General features: G+C 45.4%; 1 protein-coding gene across 1 annotated transcript in view; it reads left to right on the top strand.

Annotated features, from left to right (window-relative positions):
- The window catches only part of LOC122373446 (cadherin-23-like), a 50,400-nt gene extending 23,201 nt beyond the window's left edge, over positions 1-27,199 (top strand). The window contains exons 21-36 of the mRNA XM_043351515.1: positions 41-165; positions 349-456; positions 761-875; positions 1,273-1,433; positions 2,671-2,854; positions 6,772-6,872; positions 7,273-7,398; positions 8,214-8,346; positions 9,523-9,698; positions 10,705-10,825; positions 11,453-11,619; positions 12,579-12,663; positions 14,984-15,279; positions 16,366-16,680; positions 25,747-25,877; positions 26,264-27,199. Of these exons, the coding sequence (XP_043207450.1) occupies positions 41-165; positions 349-456; positions 761-875; positions 1,273-1,433; positions 2,671-2,854; positions 6,772-6,872; positions 7,273-7,398; positions 8,214-8,346; positions 9,523-9,698; positions 10,705-10,825; positions 11,453-11,619; positions 12,579-12,663; positions 14,984-15,279; positions 16,366-16,680; positions 25,747-25,877; positions 26,264-26,447 (2,528 nt within the window). The 3' untranslated portion in view covers positions 26,448-27,199. The remainder of the gene's footprint in view (positions 1-40; positions 166-348; positions 457-760; positions 876-1,272; positions 1,434-2,670; positions 2,855-6,771; positions 6,873-7,272; positions 7,399-8,213; positions 8,347-9,522; positions 9,699-10,704; positions 10,826-11,452; positions 11,620-12,578; positions 12,664-14,983; positions 15,280-16,365; positions 16,681-25,746; positions 25,878-26,263) is intronic.
- Positions 27,200-27,376: the final 177 nt, after the last annotated feature.

Here is a 27,376-nt window from a genome sequence, read left to right as displayed (position 1 = left end):
ACTACTAATGACCCATGACCCTTCTTTTTTACCCTTCCAGGTCAGGCTGTGACCCGGTACGAAGAGATAGCCGGCTCGGACGTCGACGATTGGTTCTCAGTAGATGAGAGTGTCGGGGAAGTGATGATCAACCGACGGCTGGACTTTGACACCATGGAGAATAAGGTAAAAGGCTGAAAATGAAATGCAAACGTAGTTTTATTATGGTATAAATAAAATCCTGCAAAAGAAAAAGGCAAACCTACGAATAAATCCAACATGCTTCATTAGAATAGACCCATGTTTCTAATTCTAATGAAAAATCAAATAAAAATTGTGTAGTTTATAAATTTTTGTTTGTTGTTCCAGACGCTTGGTCTGCGCGTCCGTGCCGTTTCTGGTCAGCGCTCCTCCCAGGCGCTGGTTCTGGTCACCGTGACCGATATCAACGACAACCAGCCACTCTTCGGTCAGAAGGTAAGGTGTTGGCGAATGGCGAGACTTGACCCGTGTTTTCGCCACGTGACCAGTGTGGAATGGGGAAGGATGCAACATGTCACATTGAAGGAGCTCAATGGCTTGTAGAACCGTGCTTTACAGGAATTAAGGGATTTGTGTTTTTGATGGTACGATTATTTATCCGGGACATGACATCTGTTCACGTAACTCACAAGTTCACCTAACCTGGGTCACGACCTTTTCTGGCCAAGGTCACAATCACGACCTACACCGAGGTCTCGCCCCCCCCCCCCCCTCACCGAGATCATAACTTCTTTTGCAGACGTACGATGTCGAAGTGTCTGAAGAGACCTACTATCCGACGGTGATAGCGACCATCACAGCACGAGATATCGACTCGGAAAGTGGCTACGGAAATGTTACATTCTCACTGGCAGGTGGGTTATCGGTTTATCACTGGGAACTAAGACATTTTTCACTTGCAGATGAGCTTTGCATGAACAAACAAACCTACTCGTCCGATGAGAAATTACCTTAATCGCCGATGAGCTAGCAGCACACTTTCCAGTCACCCGTGGGTCATCGTCTTGTAACCCACGAGCGAAATAGAACTTATTCACTTACCGAGGAGTTGGATTAACGCCTCACTGGATTTTCTTGCTCAGGAAGCCACATCACATTATTATGCCGTGGTTATCACCTTGTCTACCCCGCCAAGCGAGGTTCAGTCGGAGGGTGTCTCTTCACTCTGCGGTGTATCGTGCGACCTTTTCACATACGCGGGAGAAATATATAGCTGCTGCACCTCACCCTCACTCTTATTTTACTTTCAAGGCACCACGGCCGATCAGTTCCACATCGAGCCCGTGGCCGGCACGTTGCACGTGGCACGTGGCGTCCGGCTGGACCGCGAGTCGACGCCCGTGCACCTGCTGCGCGTGGTGGCCCAGGACAACCCTACGGGGGACGAGCCGCCAAACAAGTCCTACGCACAGGTAGGTCGACTGAACGCCTTCAGGGGAGGGGGAGAGGGGTAGAGGGAGGACTGCAAGTGAGAAAGTTATTCGTCCTGTTAGGAATCCCCTACATTCAGGTGGAAATACTCTACGTTCAGTTAGAAATGGCCTACGTTCAGGTGGGAATGCGCTACGTTCAGGTGGAAATACCCATGTGCAGGTGATAAAGTGCTTCGTTCAGTGTGGAATGTTCTACGTTCAAATTGGAATGCCCTACGTACAGGTGGGAAGTTCCCACGTTCTTCCCACGTTCAGGTGAAAAGTCTTCTGTTCGGTTCCGGAGGCTCCGCGCCAAGTTATGGAAGCTCACGGGAAATATAAGAGTGTCCGAAACTGCTATGGGAGAGTCATCCATCTAGCCGACATTGATGCCACTGTTCCTCTATGCCACCTCTTGACATCACGACTCTCTTGCGTACCTATATGCAGTCATGACTCGTGCATCTTACGATACTCGTAGGATGTCGCAATAATTAAATATCAGGTCATGCATCAGGTATCTTATAAAATAAGTCAGCCTTTGAAACCTACTCACCAATTCCGATATTTATGTCTTATCGTAAGAAACATTGGGTCCGTAAATTCAACAGCCTTATTTGCTTATTATTTTATTCTGTTATTGTTCGAAAGATTTATTTATTTTCCTTCCTCTGCTTTATTTTTCATAAGAATTGTTATTTTAAGGCGCAAGAAAATAACTGTCAGAATTTAATAAAACTAGTCAAACATTATGCGATAAAGTTTGCATTAAATTCCCTGTATAAACAACGATGAAACATTTAAGATAAACCGAGCGAAACTCTGTACAAAAGTAGCAACCATTCAGATACCTATATGGCATCTTCAAACATCTTCGAAGATACGCGCCACCCAAATTGCTCTCTTCTGCCCCCCCCCCCCCCCCGACTATCTGCTAACCCTCTAACTCCTATCCCCTCCCCGCCCTCCCGCCAGCCTACAGTAACGGCCATGGCATCTTCAGCCATCTCTAGAGATACCCGTTACACCCTGGCTCTTCTCTACCTTCTGACCTCCCCTCCCCCCCCCGCCCGGCTCTCCTCACGCCCCTGTGCCCCTCCCCTAACACCACCTACCCCCGCCGCTCGCAACTCAGTTGACAGTAATAGCCATCTTCAGCCATTTCTAGAGATACCCGTTGCCCAATTTACTCTCTTCTACCCCCTCTAACCCCCTGACCCCCCCCCCCCTCCGTCAGCTGACAGTGACCGTGACCGACGAGAACGACAACCGTCCCCTGTTCTCCGAGGACGGCTACACGGCCGTGGTGGCAGAGAACGCCCTTCCGGGCACGGCAGTCATCACCGTTACTGCCTCCGACCTGGACGAGGGCGACAGCGGACACGTGCGCTATAGCATCGTCGACGCCGGCACTGCGGAAGGTAGGGGAATGACATTATCCTGTTAAAATCATGGATAAACTCGCTCGCTCGCTCGCTGCGCCCGCTCGCTCGATAATATACGACAGGAGAAAGTAGGATGAATTTTGTTTGTTTTGTTTGTAGGCTTAGGTCCTGTCAGTATAAGGAAAGACTCACTGATTTCTTCTATTAGTCAAAATATCATAAAAATGATAGTTGGGTAAAATTATGGAAAGGCAAAAAGCTGCGACCACCACCAGTAAGTGCGTCGTCTTTGCTCATGCCGTCCCGACGGACACGCCGCCAGGCCACGCTAACGGTCATTTTTTTTTAAATAAATTTAGTCCGAATGGTTGAATGGGTGGATTTTGAGGAATCAGAGCCCGCACTAAGCATAGCTTGTTGTGCTGACCCTCACCCCACCACCCGATCGCGCAATTCCAGTTGTATGGCAGAATTTTGTCCGAACGTTTAACATGCCCTCACGACTGAACACGGCCCCCTCCGCTCACTCACGTTACCTGGCTTCTGTGCGGCCCTTACCACAGACACGCACGCCATTACACGTAGGAGCTAAATGTCATTAGGCTGGAAATTCATTCCCAACGAAAATTTCTCCAGTACAGTTGCGATGTTACCAGTTAACTGTCTGCCCTGGAGAACCAGGGAGGGCGGTCAAAGAATGTAATGAATGAGTCCCGAGGGCAGTTACGTCTGGCAAAGAAGTTGTATACTTCTTGAGGCCTGTTGTAGAAAGTGGCCTAACTCGATGACTGCGAGTTCGCAGCCGGGGAGCTCCACATTGTCTGCGTTGCGTCATCACATTCAGCTAGCATATTACATATAAGGTACACTTTATATTACATTCGACTGGCGAGAGAGGGCCACGCTAGACTCGGGACGACCGTGTCACTTACTCATGCGATGCTTAAAGGGACACTCCCACCTTAACATTAGTTTTGAGTTGAGATAGCCAAATTGGTGGCCATGGCCTGCAAATACCGGTTTGGGCACTCACAACATCGACAAATGCTTTAATTCGGAGATATGGAATTTCAAACTTGCAGTTTTCGGATTCTAAGGGGCTAGTGCATTGGTATGCCCCCTTAGAATTTGTGACGTCAGCGGAGATCTAACGATTTTTAAATCTTTTACTAAAACGTTTGGTAGCACGCGGTGGTATATGCTGCTTTGCGCGCAACAAATGCCGCACTTTCAAATAAAGTCGCTAGGAACAGCGGAGATCCCAAAAAGTAAACAAAAGCAAAAGTCTAATATCTTGAAAACCGGTGAATATTTTTCGATGAAATTTGGTAGATATTCGTTTTCGCTCTTTCTGAACCGAGCGACATCACTTTCGTGCCAATTCATTAACTTTTTTGAAGGTGGGAGGGTCCCTTTAAAACTTTTGATTAACCCGCGCCCGGCTGGGGGTCCTGGATTTCCACGCCCTGCTGGGGGGGGGGTGTTTGAACACCCCCCCCCCCTTGTAACTCGGCTCCTGGGCCACGTAGCGATACGCGGAAGGCGGCGTTCGAAAGAGCGTCAAAAATAATGACGAAATCACTTCGGTCAATTTTTTGGTCAGGTCAAAGGTCAGGTCACCAGAGGTCATTGAAGGCAAAATTTCGCCGATTTCCAGGTCGAATGTCGAAAATTTCCAAAAAGCCAACGCATAACTCGGGAACCAATAGAGCTACAGCGCCGCGGAAAAGCGCATTCGATAGCCCTATTAACGCCCTTTCTGAGTAATTCTCTCAGATTTGACCTAACGTCAACGGTTTTGCTTGCAGGGGGCAAAAACTGCAAAAATAGCCGATTTTTTCGGAAACAGTTTTTCTGCAATAGCTTTTGACCCAAGCCTTGTATGAGCTTACTTTTACCGGCATCGTGTTCCTCTCGTCAAGACGCATCGAATGAACTATAACTTGACCTTGAAAGGTCAACTTGAAAATTTGACCTCAGGTCAAGGTCATGACCTGACCGGAAAAGGTCATGTTGCATATCAGTCGATCCGTATCGTCGAGCTGAACACATCTAAGGCGTTTTCATCGCTCTAGCATGCCTCTATCAAAAGTTATTTGCGAAAAACTGTTAGATACCATTCGTGACCTAAGATGACCTCAGGGCATAAACAAGGGTCACGGACACCATTTTCATGTTCTGTGTGTCTAAAACACTTGTAATTCGGTGTTTGGGAGTGTTTATAATGTCTTTCATCCAAAAGAGGCGCATTTGAATTTTCTCCCATTGACTTATAATGGGGAGGTCGCAAAATTGACCTGACCTTAGGTCACCGATATCAAAATTCTGAGATATACATTTTGTACATGCTATTGCTCTTAGAAATCGCTGAAAGTTTCAAAGCGATCGGTTACTCGGTGTAGCTATGACGGACATTGAAACTTTTTATGAGGTGAGGTCACTTCAAGTGACCTGGTGACCTGACCTTGAATGACCTTGGTCTGAAATTTTCACAACATGTGTAGAATTGATGTATGATAAGGTGTACCAAAAACGGCGGCGCTCCGCGCCGTCGTTTTTGAGATATTCGCGAAAAACCACAAGGGGGGTGTTCAAACACCCCCCCAGCAGGGCGCGGGTTAATGGGCGCAAAATGACCTTGTATGTCTGCTAGCCCTATAAAGCCCCAATAAACAACAACAAAAAACTTCGGATTAAAACGATCACCGGTTAACTGAACGCAGGCGAGGTTGGGTGGTGTCATATACAAAAACAGCCATTCACCGTGCTACCCTGGTCCGAAACCACCAATTCATTCTTTCGAACCGAATTTAAAAAATAAATATCTGAAGTGGAGACTCGGTATGGTATTGAATAACTTAAGTTTTGTTGGCGGAACAACTGAGAGCATCGCTTTACTGTGTTGTTTGTTCAACTATGCATTCGTTAGAATTTCAATGTTTGACGTTTTATAAGCTCACTCGATTTGGTCTGTTACCTGATACAGGTGGTTTTGGTACCTACTTCCACATTTTTTTTTCATGTGCTTTGATCAGACTTTTTTTATTTCTGGACCGAAAAGTTATACATCAAAGACACAGAGCCATTATTTTATCAAATATAACCCTAATTCTCAGGTCTAAAACTGAAAATCCCAGCAGAATTCCGTCTTTGATGAGTTAACATGTCAGCTGCACCAGGGCACATGCAGCCGATGCCAGCGACCCAATATTATTTCATAATCTCTTTGATGTCAGAGATTAAAACATCAAATTAAATAATCCCAACACCGCCCGAGCCTTACTGCATTAGAGCTTTGGTTGTCAGCGGCCGCAAACATCAAACAAACTCCCACTGGCCGGTCGCTAGGGGTTTCGTCCGCGATTTTTCAGACGACGGACGCATCGATCTCGGCTTATTCGATATTTTCGCGTGCGCTCGTTAGCGGAGTTTGCACAGATTATGCTCGACAGGCGAGCTTGCAGTGCCAGTCTGGTAGCGCCCGACGGCGCTCGCCGGTCCCTCAGTTCCAACAACTCCAGTGAACTGTACTGCATCTGTTTAAACACCAGTGTAGCTTACAGCTCGTCTGCAATAATTTGATTGTTTTATTACTTTACACTGGGAAATCTGAAACAGAATAGTCGAAGCGCATTGATTCAGTATGTACATAGATCACTGGACGCTGCATATATCACCCAAAGTACCTCTATCTGTTTTAAGATTTGAAACAAAAGATGTTTCCAGACGCATAGGAAATTATTCATGAGGGCGCGTAAATAAGTTAATTGTTGTACCTACTTAAAATCCCTTCTTCTTTACATTTGGTAGAATTACAGCCTATCGTAACAAAAACAGCGTCGTGTTGTTATGTGTTATCATGTTACCGTGTTATCAACACCAGCATTATGTCTGTCACCATACCGAGCCCCGACTCGCCATTCTGCTCCAACAAAGCGTGCCCGTTATTTCAGGTTTATTTGACCTGGAGCCGGAGACGGGTGCGCTGAGCGTACTCGGTGACCTCTCGGGAAAAGGTCGCACCGCGCCCTACCGTCTCTCCATACGGGCCCAGGTCAGTCAGCTCTCAGTGACAGGTCATTGACAGGTCACAGATGATGCACGTGACGTATGTACATTGCACAGGTCACAGGCCATGGCCAGTTTAACATTTAAAGAGAGCCCAGGTATTACTGGCACATGTCATGTACAGGTCGAACATCCTTAGGGATTCACCTAGGAAGAATTTTTACACATAAACATTGACTCTACAGTGTCTTTCTATTTATATATAACTATCGTTTTGTGTATCATTTTTTCCTAACACGTATTTTTAATAATTAGCTTTATTTCATAGCATTGAGACCATACACAATGTTGTCATTAAGTCATTAGTGCAAATAATCAATACCTGCCCGAAGTCCCTCATGAAAGCCTCACCCAGCAGCCACTGACGTCACGAAATCCGTCGACAGGACCAGGGCGACGACCCTCTGCTGAGTGACGTCACACTGGAGGTCTACATCGGTGACGTCAGCAACAATGACGGCATACCGCGCTTTGTGAAGCCAGAGCCCGGCGAGGCGGTCGGCGTCTTAGAGGTATGACGTCATCACAGAGTTGTGGGGTACTCAAATCGTCGGTGGGATTAGTTCGCAAAGCCCTTTGTGGCGTCGAGGTTGGATTTGTAGTTGGAAGAGAGCCAGTGCAAAATAAGCTAAATTGTGTGCGAAATGAACAGTAGACTTTAGTGGTTTGGTGTCAAACTGTTACCTACCTGTATGGCAATGACCCCAATAGTCAGATTAAAGCGATCTGATGGTATAAGGAATCGGAAATTAAATCTGCCAAGTTGTAAAAGTTTGATAATGCAGGTTATTATCGTGTATCGTATTCCCCGGCTGCTTCAAACTGTATCTATTTCCAAAGCCTATCAACGTGCAAGCAATGTCAAGAGTTTGGAGCAGTTTGCATTTGAAGCATGTAGTTTGCATATGCAAACAAGCATGTAAATATTGACTTCCTGAAGGCTTTGATGTCACTAGCAAGTTCCTCATCGTCTATAATTATTAGTAGAACATTTGATAAAGCATATCCAAAACCACTATAAATTATAAACAAACTTGATTAAGCAGCCCAGTCCGGTAGGCGGTAACGTTAATGTTTTGTCACGGTGACGGTCAAAGGAAAAATGTACCTTCCAATATCAATCATCCTCAGCCTTGCATCGATGTCAAATTCACTCTGAAATTACCGACTAATCTAGACCATCATTTCCTCGACCTTTATAAGTTTCCCTCTTCCCCCACTCCGACCCTACCCTACCCTAAAAGCACAGCAGAACATATAGTTAGCGCCTGCTTGTGCCCCCTCTCGGTTTGCGCGTGCTGACGTTCATCTCCGTCCTTATTTTCAGAACCTGCCACCGGGGTCTCTGGTGCTGCACGCGCGGGCCACCGACCCTGACGACCCGCTGACCCCCAGCGGCCACCTGCAGTACTCCTTCCTCGGCGGCGACACGGTCTCCAAGGACGGACTCTTCAGCATCGGTCAGTATCTCTTCACACCTAAGCATTGGTCGGTATCGCTTCATGTTCAGTATCGCTTCGCTCCTCATCATCGGTCAGAAACGCTTCAAATCACAGGCCTGCATCGTTCAGTATCGGTTCAATCTTCAGCTTCGGTCAGAACTAGTGATCATACCGATGTTTTGACTTTTTGCTCGATACGGATGTAACTAAAAACAATGCTACGATGTCCAGTCACTGAAAGAGCGAGAGCTCGTGATACACACAATAAACATGGAAGCGGGCCTCACTCAGCGGGCATTTAAACGTATACCAACCTCACGTGCTTACGGTAAAAACGTGCATCGGTATGGGGTAAATAATTGTTATCACAGAGATACGCGCCAAAAAAAAAAAAATGTAGGGTAACGATTATATTGGATTGTTTTTTTTATTCTTGTTAGGGCGTGCATCAGCCGCCAATCAATGTGTGCAACGCATTTTTGAGTATCTTATTATCTGCTGAAGTAATGGGTTGTTATTGTAGTCTGCATCGGCTACACGAAATAATTATGCAAATTTCTGACGCTACCAGATTCAATATGCCTCGAACTTTGCCCGACCTACCGCCTCGGGCAGGTCAGCAGTATGGCGCTGATATGAGGGATGCCAGGAATTCGTCGCAGCCTCTCAGCTATACCGGATGCAGTAATTTCACCGACCCGACCTGCTCCTGTGCTATCTGAAATCAATTATAGTCTTGCATAAGGCCTCTGGCACCAAAAATACTTGACTACGTGGAATCGGAAAGCTATTTTCGTACTTGGCTATGCATACGGTGGTAATTTCTCTTGCACCAGCTCCTAATCCAAACGCATAGCTTCTCGGTAGAATTTCAAAGGGAAATTATTACGGTTATGCATTTACAACCATTACGGTTATAGTTTTTTCGATTTAGTGTGTACGGTGCAAAAAAACTAAGGAAATCTCAATCTATTTATATTTCGCAAATCTAGGAATCGCAATCTAGGTAGGTGTTTACGTGCATGAGGCTTATGATCCGCGTTCACAAACCTTCATCTAACATATGACATGTCTTGTTCCGCCAAAGCTTTCTTATCTAAGATAACCCGTAATCAGCGTCGCGCGCTCCAAACTACCAACATCTAACCCAACTCCAACATAACCACTCACCTCCCCTGTCCCCGTTTTCCACAGACTCTCGTACAGGCACGCTCCGCACCCGCGCCAGTCTGGACCGAGAGGAGACCTCGGAGCACCACCTCCTCCTACAGGCGTCAGACCGCGGTCAGCCCCCTCAGCAGGCCGTGCGGGCACTGACCGTCACCGTGCGGGATGTGGACGATAACGAGCCACGATTCGAACGGAGCAAGGTGGGTGGTGGGGTGGACGAGACCTGTATCTGTATCTGTAAGAGGATTGTACGATTCAGGGTTGAGTTAGTGCGTAAACAAGTCAAATATGGTTATTTTTGTTTTGCTTTTTGGAGTAAGGTCTTTCGGCCTAAATGCAGAGGCATGGGATGCTAGGATTGGACGTAGACATTGGGGTTTGCGGAATGCCGACAGTGATCCGCGGAGGCGTCAACGAGTGTGTGTGTGTGTGGGGGGGGGGGGGGGTGCGGATGGGTTTGTTCTGAGAATGGCGAGAACAGATCGATAATGCGTTTATCGGTGGGCGTTGCATTTTGATCGAATCAGGGTGGGCTAGTGAACGAGCTAAGGCTGGTTGTTGGGCGAGACCCAGGACATGTTAGAGGAAAGACTGGGATCATCGAATGCTGCGTCTTTACTCTGACGGGATAGTTGAGCTGTCAAACACTTTAGTTCTGATACGGCTAGGACGGGTTCTGATTGTTGCTAGGCCGAGGAGTTACATATTTACATAAATTATTTTGGATATCGTCTATTCAGCCCAAAATATCCGCGGGCCATTACCACTAAAACTTTGAGCAAACGGCAGAGCGTCTACGCTGGCTCTATGCTGATAACTTGACATAGAACGCATTGTGAATGACTGACAAACTTATGCGCTTCGGAGAGCCCGATGCATTGTCGACCGTCCTGAGTACCTACGAATTGTTTTCGGTTGCTGTGTACGTATGCGTTTGAATGTGTATGCAATATGCATGCGTAGTCGTGTGCACGAATCTCACATTAGACCATGTCAGGTGTCAAAAACATCATTGCTCAATCCAATCGCAGCTATCCAATCAACTTGTTTGCTACGGAGGCGTGTGTAGAGTATGATACAATATGATCGCATGCATGTGCATGTTGTATAAGTTTTCCACAAAGTAGCCCAGGCTAAGTAGTGGCCAGTCCATGGTATAAACATGCTCTGCACGCGCTGATCATCTTCGTCGTTCCTCCTGCACAGGACGCACCGCCGAAAGAGCTGGTGGTGACGGAAGAACTGGAGCAGGGCAGCGTCGTCACCGACATCACCGCTGTCGACGGCGACGACGGAAAGTTTGGAGAGATCCACTACATCATCACAGGTAACCGGAGGGTCCCAATAGCCAAAGCACTATTTGTTAGAATCGTGTTTTAGCTATTGCAAACAAACCTGAATTATGATAAGAACCATTCAAGAATAGCTGCCTGATAGTAGTATCTTGAGATCAGAGAAAACGGCACAATATTTCTTTCCATTATTTTTTTTTTTGAATTTATTCTAGGTAGTATACTAGGCATGCAGGCAGATGGCAGTTACTGTGGACGGAGTTTGATTGATATTTGACTTGGGATATTTAATTGGACGGAAAACTTATAATTGAAGCTCTACGCCGGCATGTTTGATGATTGAAGCGATGCTTTCTTAGCTTCTGCTAAATATTCCGAACATAGGATATGCTACAAAAGTCCTTTCTGAGATGACGACGTCGTTAAAGTATGTTAACGCTCAACAGTAAATGACCACGGCTATCTTTCTAACGCATTGATATGCCTGCATCTATCAAAGCCAATGAGACCGGACAACGAAAACCTACGCAGTTCGAGCACCCAAACCTCATCATCATCGTATCTAAGCCTAGGCATAATGCAAACATTACGTCGTTCATACGCCTTGCATTATGATTTCTTCGTGGCGTTTATAAACAGCTCTCCTTCCGATTCTATTTCAGCCGGCGATCCGGAGGGCGTGTTTACCATTAACCGTACCGAGACGAATGTGGGTCAGCTGCTGGTCGCGTCTCGTCTAGACAGGGAGGAGAGGGACCACTACCTGCTGACGGTCCGCTGTGTCAGCGAGACGCCCCAGGGCATGCAGCGCGCGGCGTATGACCCCGAGGTCAGTCAAGGGGATGTGTGTGACACAGAGGTCAGTCAGGGGGATGTGTGTGATACAGAGATCAGTCAGGGGGGAATGTGTGACCCCGAGGTCATTGATAAGGACATGTGACCCAGGGGTCAGTCAGGGGACAATGTGTGACTTGATATCGGTCAGTGTGCTAGGTCATGAAATCTAGTCAGTTTATGTCACCGTGCGATTTCTGAATATGGTAAGGTCAAGGTGTATATTCTGAGAGTTGAATATTTATTACTGGACGGCTCTGGGAAAGAAAAATGGAAACCGAGGTCTTTAAAAAATTGTAGGCACGAGGCGTAGCCGACTGCCGGAGATTTTTTGAAGACCGAGGTTTCCATTTTTCTTCCCAGAGCAAGTTCAGTAAGATATTTCCCATACGTCGTTTAATATCTATTCAGAAACTCACAATTTAATTATTGAAATCACCTTTTTTAAGATTTTTATCAAAAAATCACCAGAACTGTAGGTTGAATGGTGTGAAACGTTTTTTTGAGCATGATTATGATTATAATGGAAATCAGATGGATTAGTAACCTTTTGCTCATAACTAATGTAAGCCAAAAAGTTTTTGTAAGTTTTTGGCTTACATTAGTTATGAGCAAAAGGTTACTAATCCATCTGATTTCCATTAGAACTGTAGGTCATCAACCAGAGCCGGAAAACAGTGCAGGAAAGATCACGTACAAATGTTTACCGCACGGCTAGGATAATGCGAAAGGGATATCTCGGCGTATGGGAAAAGGTGCACGGCACGCTAGCTGGGGTTCCGTTTAAACCGTAACCTGGTTTCATGCTCTACTTGTTTTACTTATTTATCTTATCGTATTATCGTTGTTTTGTTGGTGCCTCGGATATAAAGTAACGATATCTGCGCGAGCATTATCCTCTGTGCCTTTTCTCTGTAACCATGTTTTGACGCGAAGACCGTCACCCGTTTGCAGGATATGTCGATGATGCAGCTGCGAATTCAGGTTCTGGACATTGACGACAATCCTCCGCTCTTTACCGAGGACAATATCACAACCGGTAGGTGTTGCCACACCGTACACATGTGTACCATTTCGTGAAGCCAGTCTTTTAAATTAAGTTTTGCCGTGTTTTTGCGTAGCTTGGGGACAGCAAAATTGGGTTTCAAACTTATTTGCTATGCTTTAGCTCGACATTATTGTGAAAAGATCATAAAAAATTATGAAATACAGTGTTAGGTATGCAGTCAAGACAACTATGAAGACGTAGTACAACCAGATAAAAATTCTTTTAACAGTTTGACAACTTATCTCATAATGTAAAATATGTAGTCGACCGTATTTTCCCACACTGAAAACAAGTTGAAAGAACGTTATGCAAAAGCATCTTAAAATATTCCACACTTAGGTTTTTTGGGTATTAGGGTAAACTGGCTTAGAGGCGAAGCAGAACGTCTGGTTCATGAAGAACACACACAGTGTTTCACATAGACCGAAGACACGTGCTGCTTCTTCGCGTGCAGTCTTAGTGGCCCCAGGGGGCTTCAACTCGACCAACACCGGTTCTTCAGTCGTTCTCCCTAGTCACGTGATATTACGTCACACCAAGCGCGCGAAAGATAAACCCTTTGAAGGTTTTGCACGAACTAGCATCGGGTTTAAGAAGAAGGGGTTGTGGTTTGATCAGTGTAATGGCTTTCATCAAGACCACGCCCGCGGTACCACGTTCTAGCGTCCATCGGAAGCGATCGCCATTTTTCGATCGCGTTGGATCACGCTTTGTGCAGTGACGAGCGGCTGGTGCAAGATTGGGTGAATGGCAAGTAATCGAATATTGAGGAACTGAAGTAAGGTTAATTTTTGGCTTGTCAAGTGTTGTGTATTATTTATATTACTTGTGATTGACAATAATAAGCAATATCACAACGCTCTTCAAATGCATGGATGAATGCATTGGATGAAGACAATTCATGTGCAAGACCATTCAATGCAGTAAGTATTTATATGTTGTATAAATGCCCCATAGCTTAAATTATGCATGTGGTATTTAGACAAATCTTCCAAATGAAGATAAATCAGGAATAGAATCAGCTTGCCATTTTGGGGTCAATTGATTTAGGTATAAATTTGGCTGATTTTAATAAACATATGTTCTTGCTGATTAGTGCAATATTTTATCTAGCTGCACTTTATATGTCAAGTGCATTATTTTATTTTCGGAGTAGGCTCATGGTCTCTGAAGTCAAAGTTTTTTTACTTCCTGCCTGTTGAATAACGCATCCGCCCGACTCTTCATTCCAGGGGACGAGGCCATCTCCGCTCTGATTGAGGCCCTGGAGTCTGAGGAGAGCGTCCTGGCGCGCGGAGACGTCGACATCGTCGAAAACGCTGGCTTGAAGCTGGTGGTGGAAGGAGAAACTGTATGTGATTTGGGAGAATGCGATATCGCCACCCGGCTGCTGACATGGGCGACAGCGCTATACATACTGTGTTTGGGAAAACATCCACTTGCTAAAGCTAAAAATGTGTTCATATTTGGCTCTGGAGTTCTTTGGCTTGGATGTGTAAGGCAAGTGACACGGCCGAATGGAAAGCGTTCCTGCAGGCTGATTGCGGGCTGATCGCAGGCTGAATGCGGGCTGGTTGCGGGCTGATCGCATGGGCTGGTTGCGGGCTGGTTGTTCCTGACTGGAGACTTGCAGGCTAGGATTGCTCAGAGTAAAGAGGAAGGTAATACATTTTAAGGTGTATCAAGTACTGTGTTTGCGCAGCAGATGTGATGGCGCAGATCGATAGCCATGCATGGGAGGTTCAATAGACGAATGAACGGGGATTTTGCGGTATTGCAATAGAACTGAAAGGGTTCTACAACCGATATTCAGAACACAGGGTGGTTTCCCTATAAACCTCAGGGACTTCTTCACAGACCCTTTGGGGTTCTTATCTAGGTGCTAAGAACGCTCTTATTATAAACCCTAAACCTCACAAGAGTCTTTGGAAGAATCGTGTGGATTCTTTTCATGAGAATGCAAAGCCGTCTACGTGAAGAGCCATGGGGGTTCTGAAAAACGGTGGCATAACATTTTACCCCACAGGGGTCTAAATACCCCTGTACGTTCTTAACGTTCTTCCAAAGTGTTTTCAGTGCAGTAAACATTAGGCGGTTCCACCGCCCGAGTTTTCTTCACAGTTCACATTTCACAATTTTTATTCACTTATTTCCTTATTATATAGCAAACAGGCATTGCCCGTTTATTGGCCAAGTTAAGGAACAAATACATTGAAATAAAAGATTGGATAAAAATCCAATGATGTTGTCGATAATGTTTTTTTTCAATGATGCTCTTTCCCTCACGATCTGCTCTCCGCTCCCTACGCAGGAGTCAAGGTCAACGCGCCCGTGCGTACTCTAGTCACCACTCTAACCGCTGTCGACCCCGACCTCCGACCCGCACCCGTGCGCTACGTCATCGATGACGTCACATTCAGTCGTCACGTGCGCGCCACGGACCGGGACGAGATGCGTTCGGAAGTGGGCGCGTTCGTTGTGGATGAGGCCAGTGGTCAGCTGTGGACAAATGAAGGAATGGCCAAGTATAGTGGAGGGTTCTTCGAGGTGCACGCAGCGGCAATGTCGGCGGATGAGCCGAATCATCGATCCGAGATGACAATTAGGGTGAGTGACGGGTCCGGCTCTACAATTCCTTCCAGTGAGGGGGTTGGGGGAGTTTGTGTTGCAATGGCTTAATGTGAAAGTGAGAAGGTAAATGAACGGGACATACGAGATGTAGCGCGATGACCGTCATATCTACTTCTCAATAGCGAGGAATGAAGGATTTAGATTGATATGAGTGGCCGTCTTCAAATGAAAGCCACAATTAAACAATGTTTTGTATTGAGCATGCCATTGTCAGATTTGGCATTGAAGGAAGACTGCCACCTTCAAAAAGTTTTCTCAGATCGGCCTATGATTTATTCCCTGGACAAAACAAAATTTTAGAATTCACCTGACAAAGTATCATCACGTGAATCGCGAAAAAAATTGTCGATTATCATACAATTATCAATCGGTTAATGTCTAGCGACAATGTTTACACATCACTAGAATTCAAGGTCATAAGATTATTACATTTTATTTGAAAAAGTAAGGTATTTTATGATTTACTAATATATGATTTCATAAGAAATTGGCCATGTTTAATTTATTTTGCATTTAAGTTCGTAAAACATTTAAAAAATCATGGCTCATTTGGAATGGGTCTGGCCCATGTTAAACCCCATTTCCCACACTTTTTTGGAAAACATGAACTACTGAATATATAAGTTTAACTTTTATTTTGACACTCCAAAATTCTTCTCTGATCTCGAAACAATCAAAGTTTTGACATATATTTACCAAAAGATAAGAAAATTCATGTTTCAAAGTTATCGATAAACAGTAGAGATGTCGGTTTCTTGGACTAAAAAAATGGCATCAAACTGAACTTTGGTCTCCGATTTCTCGCAAACGGGTTCGAATTTCGGAAAACCGACTTCAGTCTGGGACATAGGTGGCTCAGCTCTAGTGAAAACCGTTTTGTGAAAAAAGGTGGCAGTCTACCTTTAACTTCTTTCTTCCTTTCTTGCCCAACGTCGTGTTAAAGTATCTTGATCCCATCTTGATCCAGCGCAGAAGGTAGAATAACTTTTCTGAATTCCCAGAGGCACATCAGCTAGACGCTGTGACTGACGTCCTCACCGCACTCGCTCCTCCATTCGGCAGGTGTTCGTCCTTCAGGACACGGAGCTGATGAAGCTCGTCTTCACCCGTCCTCCAGCCGAGGTGAAGCCGCAGCTGGCCTCCTTCCGGGAGGCGGTTCAGTCAGCAGTGCCCGCGCCCGTCTCCCTCCACCTCTACGACACCAGCTACCACGGCACTTCGGACGGCAGAATCGACTTCAGTAGCACGGCAGCCTGCTTCCAGATTGAATCGGCCGGGGATATCTACACAGCAGCAGAGGCCAAGGCGTTATTAGATGAGACGGTGAATGCCCGGCTAGAGGCGCTCTTCAAACAATATCACGTGCAAGGAATTGAGGTAAGAATTGTTACGTACGCGCTGGAAATAGTCTATCTGGTAATTGATTCGCAGAGATCCTGTTCTTATCACAAGCTTGATCACAAGTTCTTACAGTTACACGATTGCTGGAATTCAGTCAGGTTTGCCGTGCTCTGTGCGCTGATCCTTATAGGGATTAGCGACAGAAACGAACAGGAAATTGGTAAAAAGGCTGCTTATGTAATGATGGAAATATACAGGGTGATTTTTTTTTTTACTGTTAAAAAGTAAACGTCAATGGTGGTCCCTAAATCGAAAAATCTTGTGCAAAAAAGCAATGCACGTGATAGATAAGTCTGGGACATTTTGCATGGTGTCATGATTTGTCCTTTTTGATTGAAGGCCTCGGCCCCAATGGAGCCTGAAAATGTCCCACCAATCGGGCACGCATGGTCCACCGCCGTTCAGTTAGGAACGACACAAAACGATGATTTTGAAGCATTGAGGCAGTTCGAAGCATACGATCATCAAGGAGATGCCTCAGAAAGACGTTAAATAATGCACGAACAAGCTTGTAGTCATGAATAACCTTCAAACGGTCCATCTGGCGTATCTGCAGCCTCTGAAGAATCAGTCTTCAGGGAGAAACAAAAACAGCGAATCAGACACCACCAGGGCCGCCAGTAGCAAAATCCTCGACCTGCCCTTTCTAGACTTCTAGTTTTTGGACCCAGGTATGGCAGATATAACAAGAAAACAGTGGAAATATCTGGCAGAGCTGAAAATGGGTGATAGGAGCCTTTTCAGTCCGCCTAATGAGCATGGGAGTCCATGGTGCTGTTCAACACGTGCTCAGGCGGGCTGATTCGTGCTGGTGAGAGAGGGGGTAACTTCAAGCACAAGTAAAATACACGATGGACGTTCCTTCACATCGTGTCTGCATGAAATCAAAATGTCCCAGAATGCTCGTCATGCTGGTATATAATTTTACAATATATATTTGCATCTTAGCGCCGTTAAACCTCATTACTTTTTAACAAGTAAAAAAATCACCCTGTACTAGCAAATTACAAATATCCGGCGCCTCCGGTATGATACGGAGCCTCCGATCCTTAGCAGCAGTGTTCGCCACGGGCCGGGCCAGCCCAACGGGCCACGGGCCGGGCTGGGCTACGGGCTGGGCCGGGCCCCCAAATATCATTAGTTAACGGGCTATGGACGGGCCGGGCCAAAAGCTTTGTGCACTATGGGTTTTGCGACTAATGTCAATTTAAGAAAATTTGGAAACTGATGCAAACAAAACCCACTGGGAAAATACAAAAACTAAACCAAATTTAAGCAATGTGAAAGAAAACCTACTTGATATTGAATTTTGGGAGTCTTGAGAATTATCCAATATCACAATATCACATCATGTCACACATAGGAGGGTTTTCATAAAAATTCCGCAACCAAAAAGATCAGAGAATCTCTAGCATCATTAGTTTGTTAATAAAAGTTAAAATGTAGTCATCAGAATAACTTACTTAGCACTACAACTCCAAAAACTAAGAAGCCACTCAACAATGATGGGCTACAGGGCTACATTAAGTTAACACTTATATATGGCGATAGTGAGACAATTCCAACACAGTCTTTTTTCCTTCACCGACGGCTTTTTAACGATCAGAACCTTAAAAGGATACTCACAAAACACACAGTAAGTAACGAGGAACTCTACAGAGTATTTCGCGATGAAAGCTTCTTTAAACGTCCATAAATTTGTCAAAATAAATCACAACAAACCAGCCCCTCCTCAACAAAATGTGCAATCATGGCGGCGGCGCTATGTTTATGTGGCGGCATCTAGGTAGTATACACAACAGTATATCAAATAAATACGTTTTTTAAGTGAGTATCAAGGTGAAAACAAAATTAAACAAATAAAAAATAAAACCAAAATCACGAATTTTGAAAACTCGAACGAAAAACAAAACAAAAACTTGATCATATATGTTTTATTATACAATTCGTCAGAATCGCTACCTGCCGCAGCTGCGACAATCAAGAAGTGTTCGCTCATTTTCGATTGATGATGATGATGCGTACAAGTCGCAAAAGTACCCAATGACATTTCAAGCTTACCATGTTTTCTGCTTACGCTGCTAGCGATATCCATATCTTGAAAAGAGCCTAACATAAAATAGCAAGGAAAGTAGCAGATAGTTGTCCACAGAGATTCGGTTGACACGTGGGCATGAATTGAAAATAGATTAAATCAGTTTTGCTGATAAATGGATGGATTTTCTCTTTTTTTTGGAAGACAGTGCTAAAGTTAGTGTCACCTATTTTGTATGCTTTCTCAGGCTTTTGATATTGCAGCATCTATGGAGTGAATTTAACAGCAAGGTCAATCCCAGACAGATTCATCAATTCCCATAAGTCAAGCTTTTTTTTCTGCTGGTAAGTGCTGGGAAGTATAGAGTATGTTGCAAATACTTCCTTCAAGTATGCATTAGAGTCACCAATTATTAATGATAATGTTCACACACATCAGCTTGCAAGATAACTTTACTCATAGAATGTAGTTAATATAATCATGTAAACTTTTTATAGGTGTGTAATCATGACCTAATTGACTGAGGTGCTTGCTGTTACTGTTAAAATTTGTGCCATAGGTGCTTGAAATGATTATATTCATTGAAAAGAAGGGAGTCATGATTGCCATGTTAATATTCATGCAATTTGAATTGTTCTCAAAATAGTGTAATCAATCATGCTTATTATAGCAATAGACTAAGACAATAACTAGATTGCTATTTTTGATGGGCCGGGCCGGGCTGGGCTTGGAATATTTGCCAAGAGCGGGCTACGGGCTGGGCCGGGCTCTGAACCCATGGGCCCGGGCCGGGCTGGGCTGGGGATTTTGGGGCCCGTGGCGAACACTGCTTAGCAGGTACCGAAAATGTGACGTTAATCGCACGATCCGCCGCCCATATTGCGGTGCTACCATCTATTGACAAGGCTGGAGAACTAAAGCCGTGTGGCTATTTACACTTCAGACACACCATGGAAAAAAGACCATCAATCCTTCCCCCTCCCGCCCCCACCAAACGTCATTAAAACAGCATTGCTTTCTTACCTCCATTTCGAATACTAAAGATGATCACTAAACATGTCTTTTCAGGTGCGATCGATATAGGATAAAAGGGCAGGTACTAAGTAGAATGCGTCCCTGAATCAGCAATAAGTACTAAGTAGGTAGACGTGGGTGGTAACTATATTTTATCAACATGTGGCAAATAATGCTGCTCAAACTCAGGGGCTTTTCAAAGACAGAGGACTTTTGTCAGACAGTTAGCTTTATTTTTAATTCCAAGAGGACAGCAGACAGAACAGGGTACAATAACATTAAAAACAGAAATAATAGAAACGGATAGCACATTAACCCGCGCCCCACTGGGGTCTGTGTATAACACGCCCTACTGGGGGGGGGGGCTATTCATAGCCCCCCCCCCCCCCCTCCTAACTCCGAAACTACTGGGCCGATCGTCAAAATTCAAACGGTGTCTGATAGCCCCGGAAAAACTGTCGAGCGAAACCTAATTTCATTGACCTCGAGGTCACCGATGACGTCACAGGTCAGGTCAAAGTAAAAATTATTAGCACTTTGGCTTGTTCACATTTTGGGCTCTGGCCGCCGTCTTACAAGTCAGATCAGGCTCATTTTTGGTTTCCACACTCGTGAACAGATGCTCTAGATACCTTGAGGGTACCAAACTTGTACTTTGATTTTCAGGTCAGGGTCAGGTCATCACAGGTCACGAAAATATTATATCATGCGTCGGTCACGTGACACATGTTTTATGGTCCATTTAGGCCATAGATTTCGAATTTGATGTCGTCTGTGTCATTCAAGGTCATTTTGAGTCGAAATTAGCTTAGGTCAGGTCACTTTCAGGTCAAAAAAGGTCAAATTTTGAAGTTGAAATTTTTCAACAAAAATGTGTCTATTGGATGCAGTTTGAGCTCAGGAACACGATGGTGCCATTTATATTGGTGTACGATGCCAAATACGTACTGAAAAATTGATTTGAAAAATAAATAATTGTGAATTTTTTGCAATAATGCGTATAACTTGGCCATTTTTGACGATATTTAGCTAAAACTTGCTAGAGTTAGTCATTATCATGCGTTCTGTCACATATATTCCGTTTTTTTCGAAAAGTCAAAAAATTTTTGAAAAAAAATATAAAAATATAAATTTTGAATATTATTATATAAAATTTTCGAAATTTTCAGAATTTTGAAAATCCGAGATAGCAGTTTGATAGCGCGGTCAATTCTAAGTCCTTTCATGCAAAGAAATTGGATCTAGCTTAAAAACTGAGCTCTTGGGAGCGATTGCCGTGGTTCAATGTTTTGCGTCGAAATCGGACGAACATGACGTCACTCTGACGTCATTTCCGGCCGACCTATGGTAGCTACGAAGTTCAAATCTTGACACAAGGTGTCAAATTGATGCAGCCGAAGGTACTGAAAGTTTGGTGTCGATTCGTCAAGCGGTTTGGAAGTTATTGCAGAAAAACGGGAGGGGGGCTATAAATAGCCCCCCCCCCCAGTGGGGCGCGGGTTAAAGAAAAAGAAATTCTCCTAAATTTTCGTCCGATGATTACGCTTGCAACGCGTATCGCTTACAAAAACAGTTAGGAAACGAACTTTGGATTCATTTCACCGATTTAGGGCATAGAGCGTATGGGGAACTGTGATATGAAACTCTGAGGTAACTGACAAACAATCATTCACAGTCACATGAAACATTGACACTAGCAGTCCTTGGCGATCGCGGTGCAATAACCAGAAAATGACCAGGAAACAACCACACCTGAAAGTCAGTGGCGCTCGCTGGCGTCCGATCTGGAGCTTCAAATCGGTATCACAGGTCAAAAGGCACCATCTTCAGTGCGCTCCTTGACGAATGGCAGCCTTCTTGCAGCCCATCAGTAGGAAGTGAAAGCCTCCATGTAGGGCCTCAGACGACTCTTGAGAAAAGTCGATGACCCATCGTGGTTTAACTCCGATGCCGGGCTTTTCAAACTCCCATCAAGCTAAGACGCCTTGGCTCTGCTAAAGCGTCTAATCCTCAAGATTCCCGTTTACCTCTGGCCTGCAGTCATCCTTGAGGCGTTTCATACTTCATGCGGAGGCCAACAGAAGGTCTGGTCAGCAACGCGTGGTCCCACCGGTGGCAACCGCAGCCAGCCGCTGGGCAGCTCGACGCGCCAGCCACCACTCCAGGTCACAGAGGTCACGTGAATCTTGACCTGGGTCAGGTCACGCAGCAGCGTGCTGCCATGGCGCTGTCGACAGACCACCACTCTGCCACCAGACCAGAGAAACTCTTGTCGACTGGGGGATGTCATCCCCTTCTGTCCACGGTTGTCGATGCAAAAAGCTAGAGGGCTTCGCGACGGGGCGACGATGAGATCCAAGTCCGGGGTCGACGAGCCAGTTGCACCATTGTCGAGGTCGAGAACGGTCATAGGGTGACCACATGCGCGACACTCCAGCAAGGTCACGCGCGGCAGCGAGGGGTCATTACCGACCCGCGCACACATGGCACAGACCGGCTGATCGCCGAATTCCCCGAACACAACTGGCACTCGCTACAGTCCCACTCGTTCCCTCCCTCCATGCCACTATCGGAGAGCCTCATGCGTGGCTTAAATCATATCTGACGGCCAGGAAACAGGCGGTTAACATAAACAACGCCACTTCTCAAACACGGTCACAGGGCGCCGCGGTCCCTCAAGGACCCGTATTAGGACCACTCTTTTGTAGTTTTATGTGAAATAAAGCTATGTGACAAACAACGAACAAAACGTTTTATGTGGACGACTATTATTTACATTTAAATTGTTCTCTCATTGAAAGCCCGTTGTGTATGTACAATACGTATTGTTGCAAGGAATAGATTATTAGTACCTAGTATTCCAGTTTGGACAAATGTAGACAAACATTTGACACGACAAAACCGCTCATCACACAACGGAAACAAACTAGCGTGCCGACTTATTTTGACGGTTTTACACAGCTGGTGACGAAATTCTCAATCATTGTAATCGTTCCATAGGCTCACTATATCGATAAACCGGGCTGGAAAGGTCTTAGGGGAGGTTGACGTGCCTTGGCACGACAGATGCAGAGGTGGCAGCATTTTTTTAGATTTTTTATGAAATTTGAAAGCTTATTCCCAAGGCCACCTTCTTTGTCTTTGAATGACGCTTTCACATCAGAGATCTTAAAACAGGAAACGAAAAGAGGACAGCATATTCGATTTGATATTTCTCATAACATTCATTTTTTATGAGAATTAGGCCAATGTGTACATACCTATGCATATTTGTCAGGGCAACATACAAACCAAACATATTAATGTCCTTTTTCGGATCTCCCAGCCCGACCTGACATGACCTGATATCGACCTGAAAATTTAACGACTAATGGAACATGATGCTGTGTATCCATATGTTGTTTTTATGTCCCACCGTATATCAGTCGGGGGAGGTTTGGTCAATCGTTGTCATTTTTAGCACGTGCTATTTTTGTCATACGTGCCAAAAATGGCAACGATTCTGCTATTTTTGACAACGATGAAGCCGATTTCACTTCCAGCGAGGAAATCACGATTTTGGAAAGATAAGCACTGATTTTCGAAAAGAAGTGCTGCCAACTGGTGCAAGAAGAAGAAGCCAGCTTTAATATGCCCGTTGTTTGTATGGTAGTTTGTTTTGTGGCCTGAAGTTGGAACTTAAAATTGAAGCATCCGAAAATGATAAATATTGATCGAAACTATGATGTTGATAATAAAAATAATACCTATGTTAAGGTGAGAGAGGAGGTCATTTTATCCGGATGCGGTGGTTTACTTCTTGAAATTATTTTTGCTAATTGACGGCCGCGCATCATCCGTCATTACATGGCGGTCGTCATAAACAAAAATAATTTCAAGAAGTAAACCACCGCATCTGGATGAAATCGCCTCCTCTTTCAACTTCACATATTCCTTTTTCATCAAAATTATGTTTTCGATCAATACTGATCATTTTCGGATGCTGCAAATTGAAGTTCCAACTTCAGGCCACAAAAAAAGACGTCAACGAATTGGACTACCATACAAACAACGGTCAGATTAAAGCTGGTTTATTCTTCTTTCACCAGGTGGCAGCACTTCTTTTCCAAAATCAGTGCTTGTATTTCCAAAATCGTGATTTCCTCGCTGAGGAGTGAAATCGGCTTCATCGTTGCCAAAAATAGCTGATAGCGTTGTCATTTTTGGCACATGGTTGCTAAAAATGGCATGTTCTAAAAATGACAACGATTGACCAAACCTCCCCCGACTGATATCGCAGTTGGTGTTTGTACTGGAAATTATGTTTGTGTTACAATTTGATACCCAGAACGACCTAACCGGGTCAGGCCACTCACCAATGCTTTGCCTAAACCACAAATAAACTCGTTCGCCCACTCGTTAATCGGGTGACAGGTAAAAGTGATGACTCCTCCAGGCGTCATATAACTTCCCGAGTTGAGACGCCCCTAAACTCAAACACACACACGATGACTCCTCCAGGACCAGGTCCTATTTTAAATGTTCATTGCTTAATTCGAATTTATTTACTGATTTTATGGTGAAAGTATACCGCGCTATGGAGTTTTCAGCTTTAGGACGAGAAAATAAATCAACCATTAAAGAAGCCATTCGTGATTCAATAAAAATGGCGTAATTTCTTACCGTATTTGGAAGTGTTGAGAAGTTAGTCGCTGCTGGGATCCAAAACTCACCATACAACTCACCTGAGATGGGACACAAACTCACAACAACTTACCTTGACATCTTTCCACTTCCTGACGACGAAAGCTGATAGGTTACGAGGCCGACTCCGTGCCAACATCCGGTGCGGGGATGGCGCATCCCACGCATATCGGGTCTTGACTGAAATTGTAGATAGCAGGTGCCCTGGTGGAAGGAGAAGCTACCACAGAGCCAGGAGGGTGCCCTAGCGCAGAGGACTGCACAGGCCCCGGTGGATGTTTGAGAAACGGTAATGTCGGGGAGTTTTACGGTTGTGTTAGTGTCGCGGTGGTACTAAAGGCATCACCGTGAGCATAAAGCACGCCAATCATTATTGACAGAGACAGGACCGCTCTGGGGGCCCCCATGGCGGAGCGACGCGCAGTGGGACGGGCTCCGCGTATCACTTGCTTTGATGAAATTGAGTATCGGAAGTAGGTTAATAGCTCTCACTTCAGGGTAGATATATTTTTTTTCAACAACGTACAAGCTATTCAAGGGCTTCGCCACATGTTTGAGCTGGTAAGAGACCTCGGAAACCGTGAACGAATAACAAGGTTCTAACCCCTGGACTCTTCTGACATTTCTTAGAATCTTTCCCACCTCTTTGAACTTTCGGATGCGTCTCTTCCGTCTCTTCTGCAAACGGCCTCGCGTATTGCATTGCATTTCAATTAACTTTGTGACCCAGTCCCATCTGTCTGACCCTTGGCCGTGTATCTCGATTCTTGCGTAGCATTGTGTATGGAAGACGACGCTGTGACTTATTCTGACCTACCTGACCCGTCTGTCTGTCGTCTAACCGTCTGTCATGTGCGGAATGTACAATTGTGTTCATCGGTGCTCTGACCTGTCATGACCTACCTGACCCCCTCCCTCCAATCCTAAGCCATGTGTATTGTGTACAGCAGCCCTCTGGCCCCTTTGCCCTGCAGCATTCCCGTACGTGCAGCATCCTCTGACCTCTTCCTCTCCCCCAGCCGTGTGTGCAGCAGCCCACCTGACTTCTCCCTCCGACCCCCAGCCGTGCGTATGTACGTACACAACAGTCCTCTGGCCTACCTGACTCCCTCCCTCCAATCCTAAGCAATGCTACATACACAGAAGTCCTCTGACCCCTCTGAGCCCCCCCCCCCCCCAGACGTGTGTACAGAAGCCTCTGACCTCTCCCTCTCACCCCCAGCCGTGTGTACAGCAGCCCTCTGACCCCTCTGACCTCTTCCCCAGCCGTGTGTACAGCAGCCCTCTGACCCCTCTGACCTCTTCCCCAGCCGTGTGTACAGCAGCCGGGCGGCTCCGGGTATCAGTTCTCCGTGGTTGAGGCGCTCGTGCTGGCTATCGGAGTGTTCATTGTCGTGGGCACCCTCATAGCGCTCATCGTGCTGTCAGTACACTGGCACAGGTAGGTACTGGGAACCAGGGACTGGGAGGAAGTGGGTACTAGGAATGGGAAAGGTATGAAATGGGAACTGGAATGGGTCCTACTTACAATGACACAGCACACATGGGACGGGTAGTTAGAGCGAAGGACGGAGGGGGAGCTGGGTGCTTCGAATGTGGAGGACAAGCAGGAACTGGTCACACCCCCTTGGTCACTCTGCTTCTGTCCCCGTAAGGCCACGAAGGCTCAGCTTTACTGGATGTCTTGTGTTAAGTTCTTTGGAAAATTATGGTGACCCTACAACTGATTGTCTACCTGTCCTACTCATGTCCCCTGATGCAACAGCTCTCTGCTGTTGAGCTCGTGACTCCTAAGGTAGCACTAACCCCTCCTTATGACCCCCTCAGGTACAAGCGGGACCGGCGGAGGCGGCAGCGGAAACTCACTATCCAGGAGGTCACTATTCCGACACCAGTGGTGGCCACCCCACTGCCACCCGGTTCACGACAGCCATCTGTTGTCGGCGAGGGGAACTACGGCTTCTCGCCAGGATCGATAGATGGTGCACACTACAGCACCGTGCCAGCATAGAAACCAGGAGTAGTCTGAATAGAAGCAGACATTCCTGATGTAGAAAGAAATGTCAAAGGAAAGAGTGCCTTGCGATGCTATGGACGCAAACAAGCGCAACGATTAACAGTGACAGCGATATTTTAGTAAAATGTGAGAAGAGAAGTCGGACGACCATTTAACGAAGGAAGGCGGGCACTGAGGAGAGATGCTCTGAGATGCTCCAGCCATCAGTGTGTCAGAGAACAGAATTCTGACGCTGTTACTACGAGTGTGTCAATGTGACCTTGAGACAGCGAGTATGGTTAGACTTCTTCTGTTGAGATGTGGACAATATCCACGAATATGGCATAGTCTTCCGTCCAACTGCAAACTTCGATGTGATGAACTACTATAGGTTACAAAGTCGTGGTAGCTGGTGAGCCGCTTTATCGCATGTCATACACGGACCGGTGCTTGTTATTTTGTATGTATTATTTTCTTCGCCAGAGTGACAGTTCTTGCAGAAAAGGCGCGACTGGCGTACCAAAGCCAGTAGCAATCCAAGTGCCCCAATCCACGTCCCAATGAACGAGATAATAGTGCGTTGATGCGTACTCGTAATTATGTTAACAGATGGACCTTGTGTACATGGTTTACCATCTTCTGCCATGCACTACTTGACTCGTGTTCGTGTCGCCAGATATTCAGTGCATCAAAGCATCAGTGTAATATGTCGTCTGACCTTTACCTGCTCCATGTTTTCAATGAGTCGAAACATGTTTATGAATGAATCGAGGAGTCGATATTTGAAGATGACAACTGATTGCCTACTACTATTTTGTATTTATGAAATGGCTATATTCCGTCCATTGCGTTGTTTTTTAGGATAGCTGATCACTCAATGCTGAGCATTTGTACATTAAATATACCTACTTATGTAATATGTATAAAATGTGTAATAGTCTTTT

The sequence above is a fragment of the Amphibalanus amphitrite genome, unplaced genomic scaffold (assembly GCF_019059575.1).
Source record: "Amphibalanus amphitrite isolate SeventyFive unplaced genomic scaffold, NRLGWU_Aamphi_draft 001497F_arrow, whole genome shotgun sequence".
Classification (NCBI taxonomy): domain Eukaryota; kingdom Metazoa; phylum Arthropoda; class Thecostraca; order Balanomorpha; family Balanidae; genus Amphibalanus; species Amphibalanus amphitrite.
This window is presented reverse-complemented; position numbering and strand designations above follow the sequence as displayed.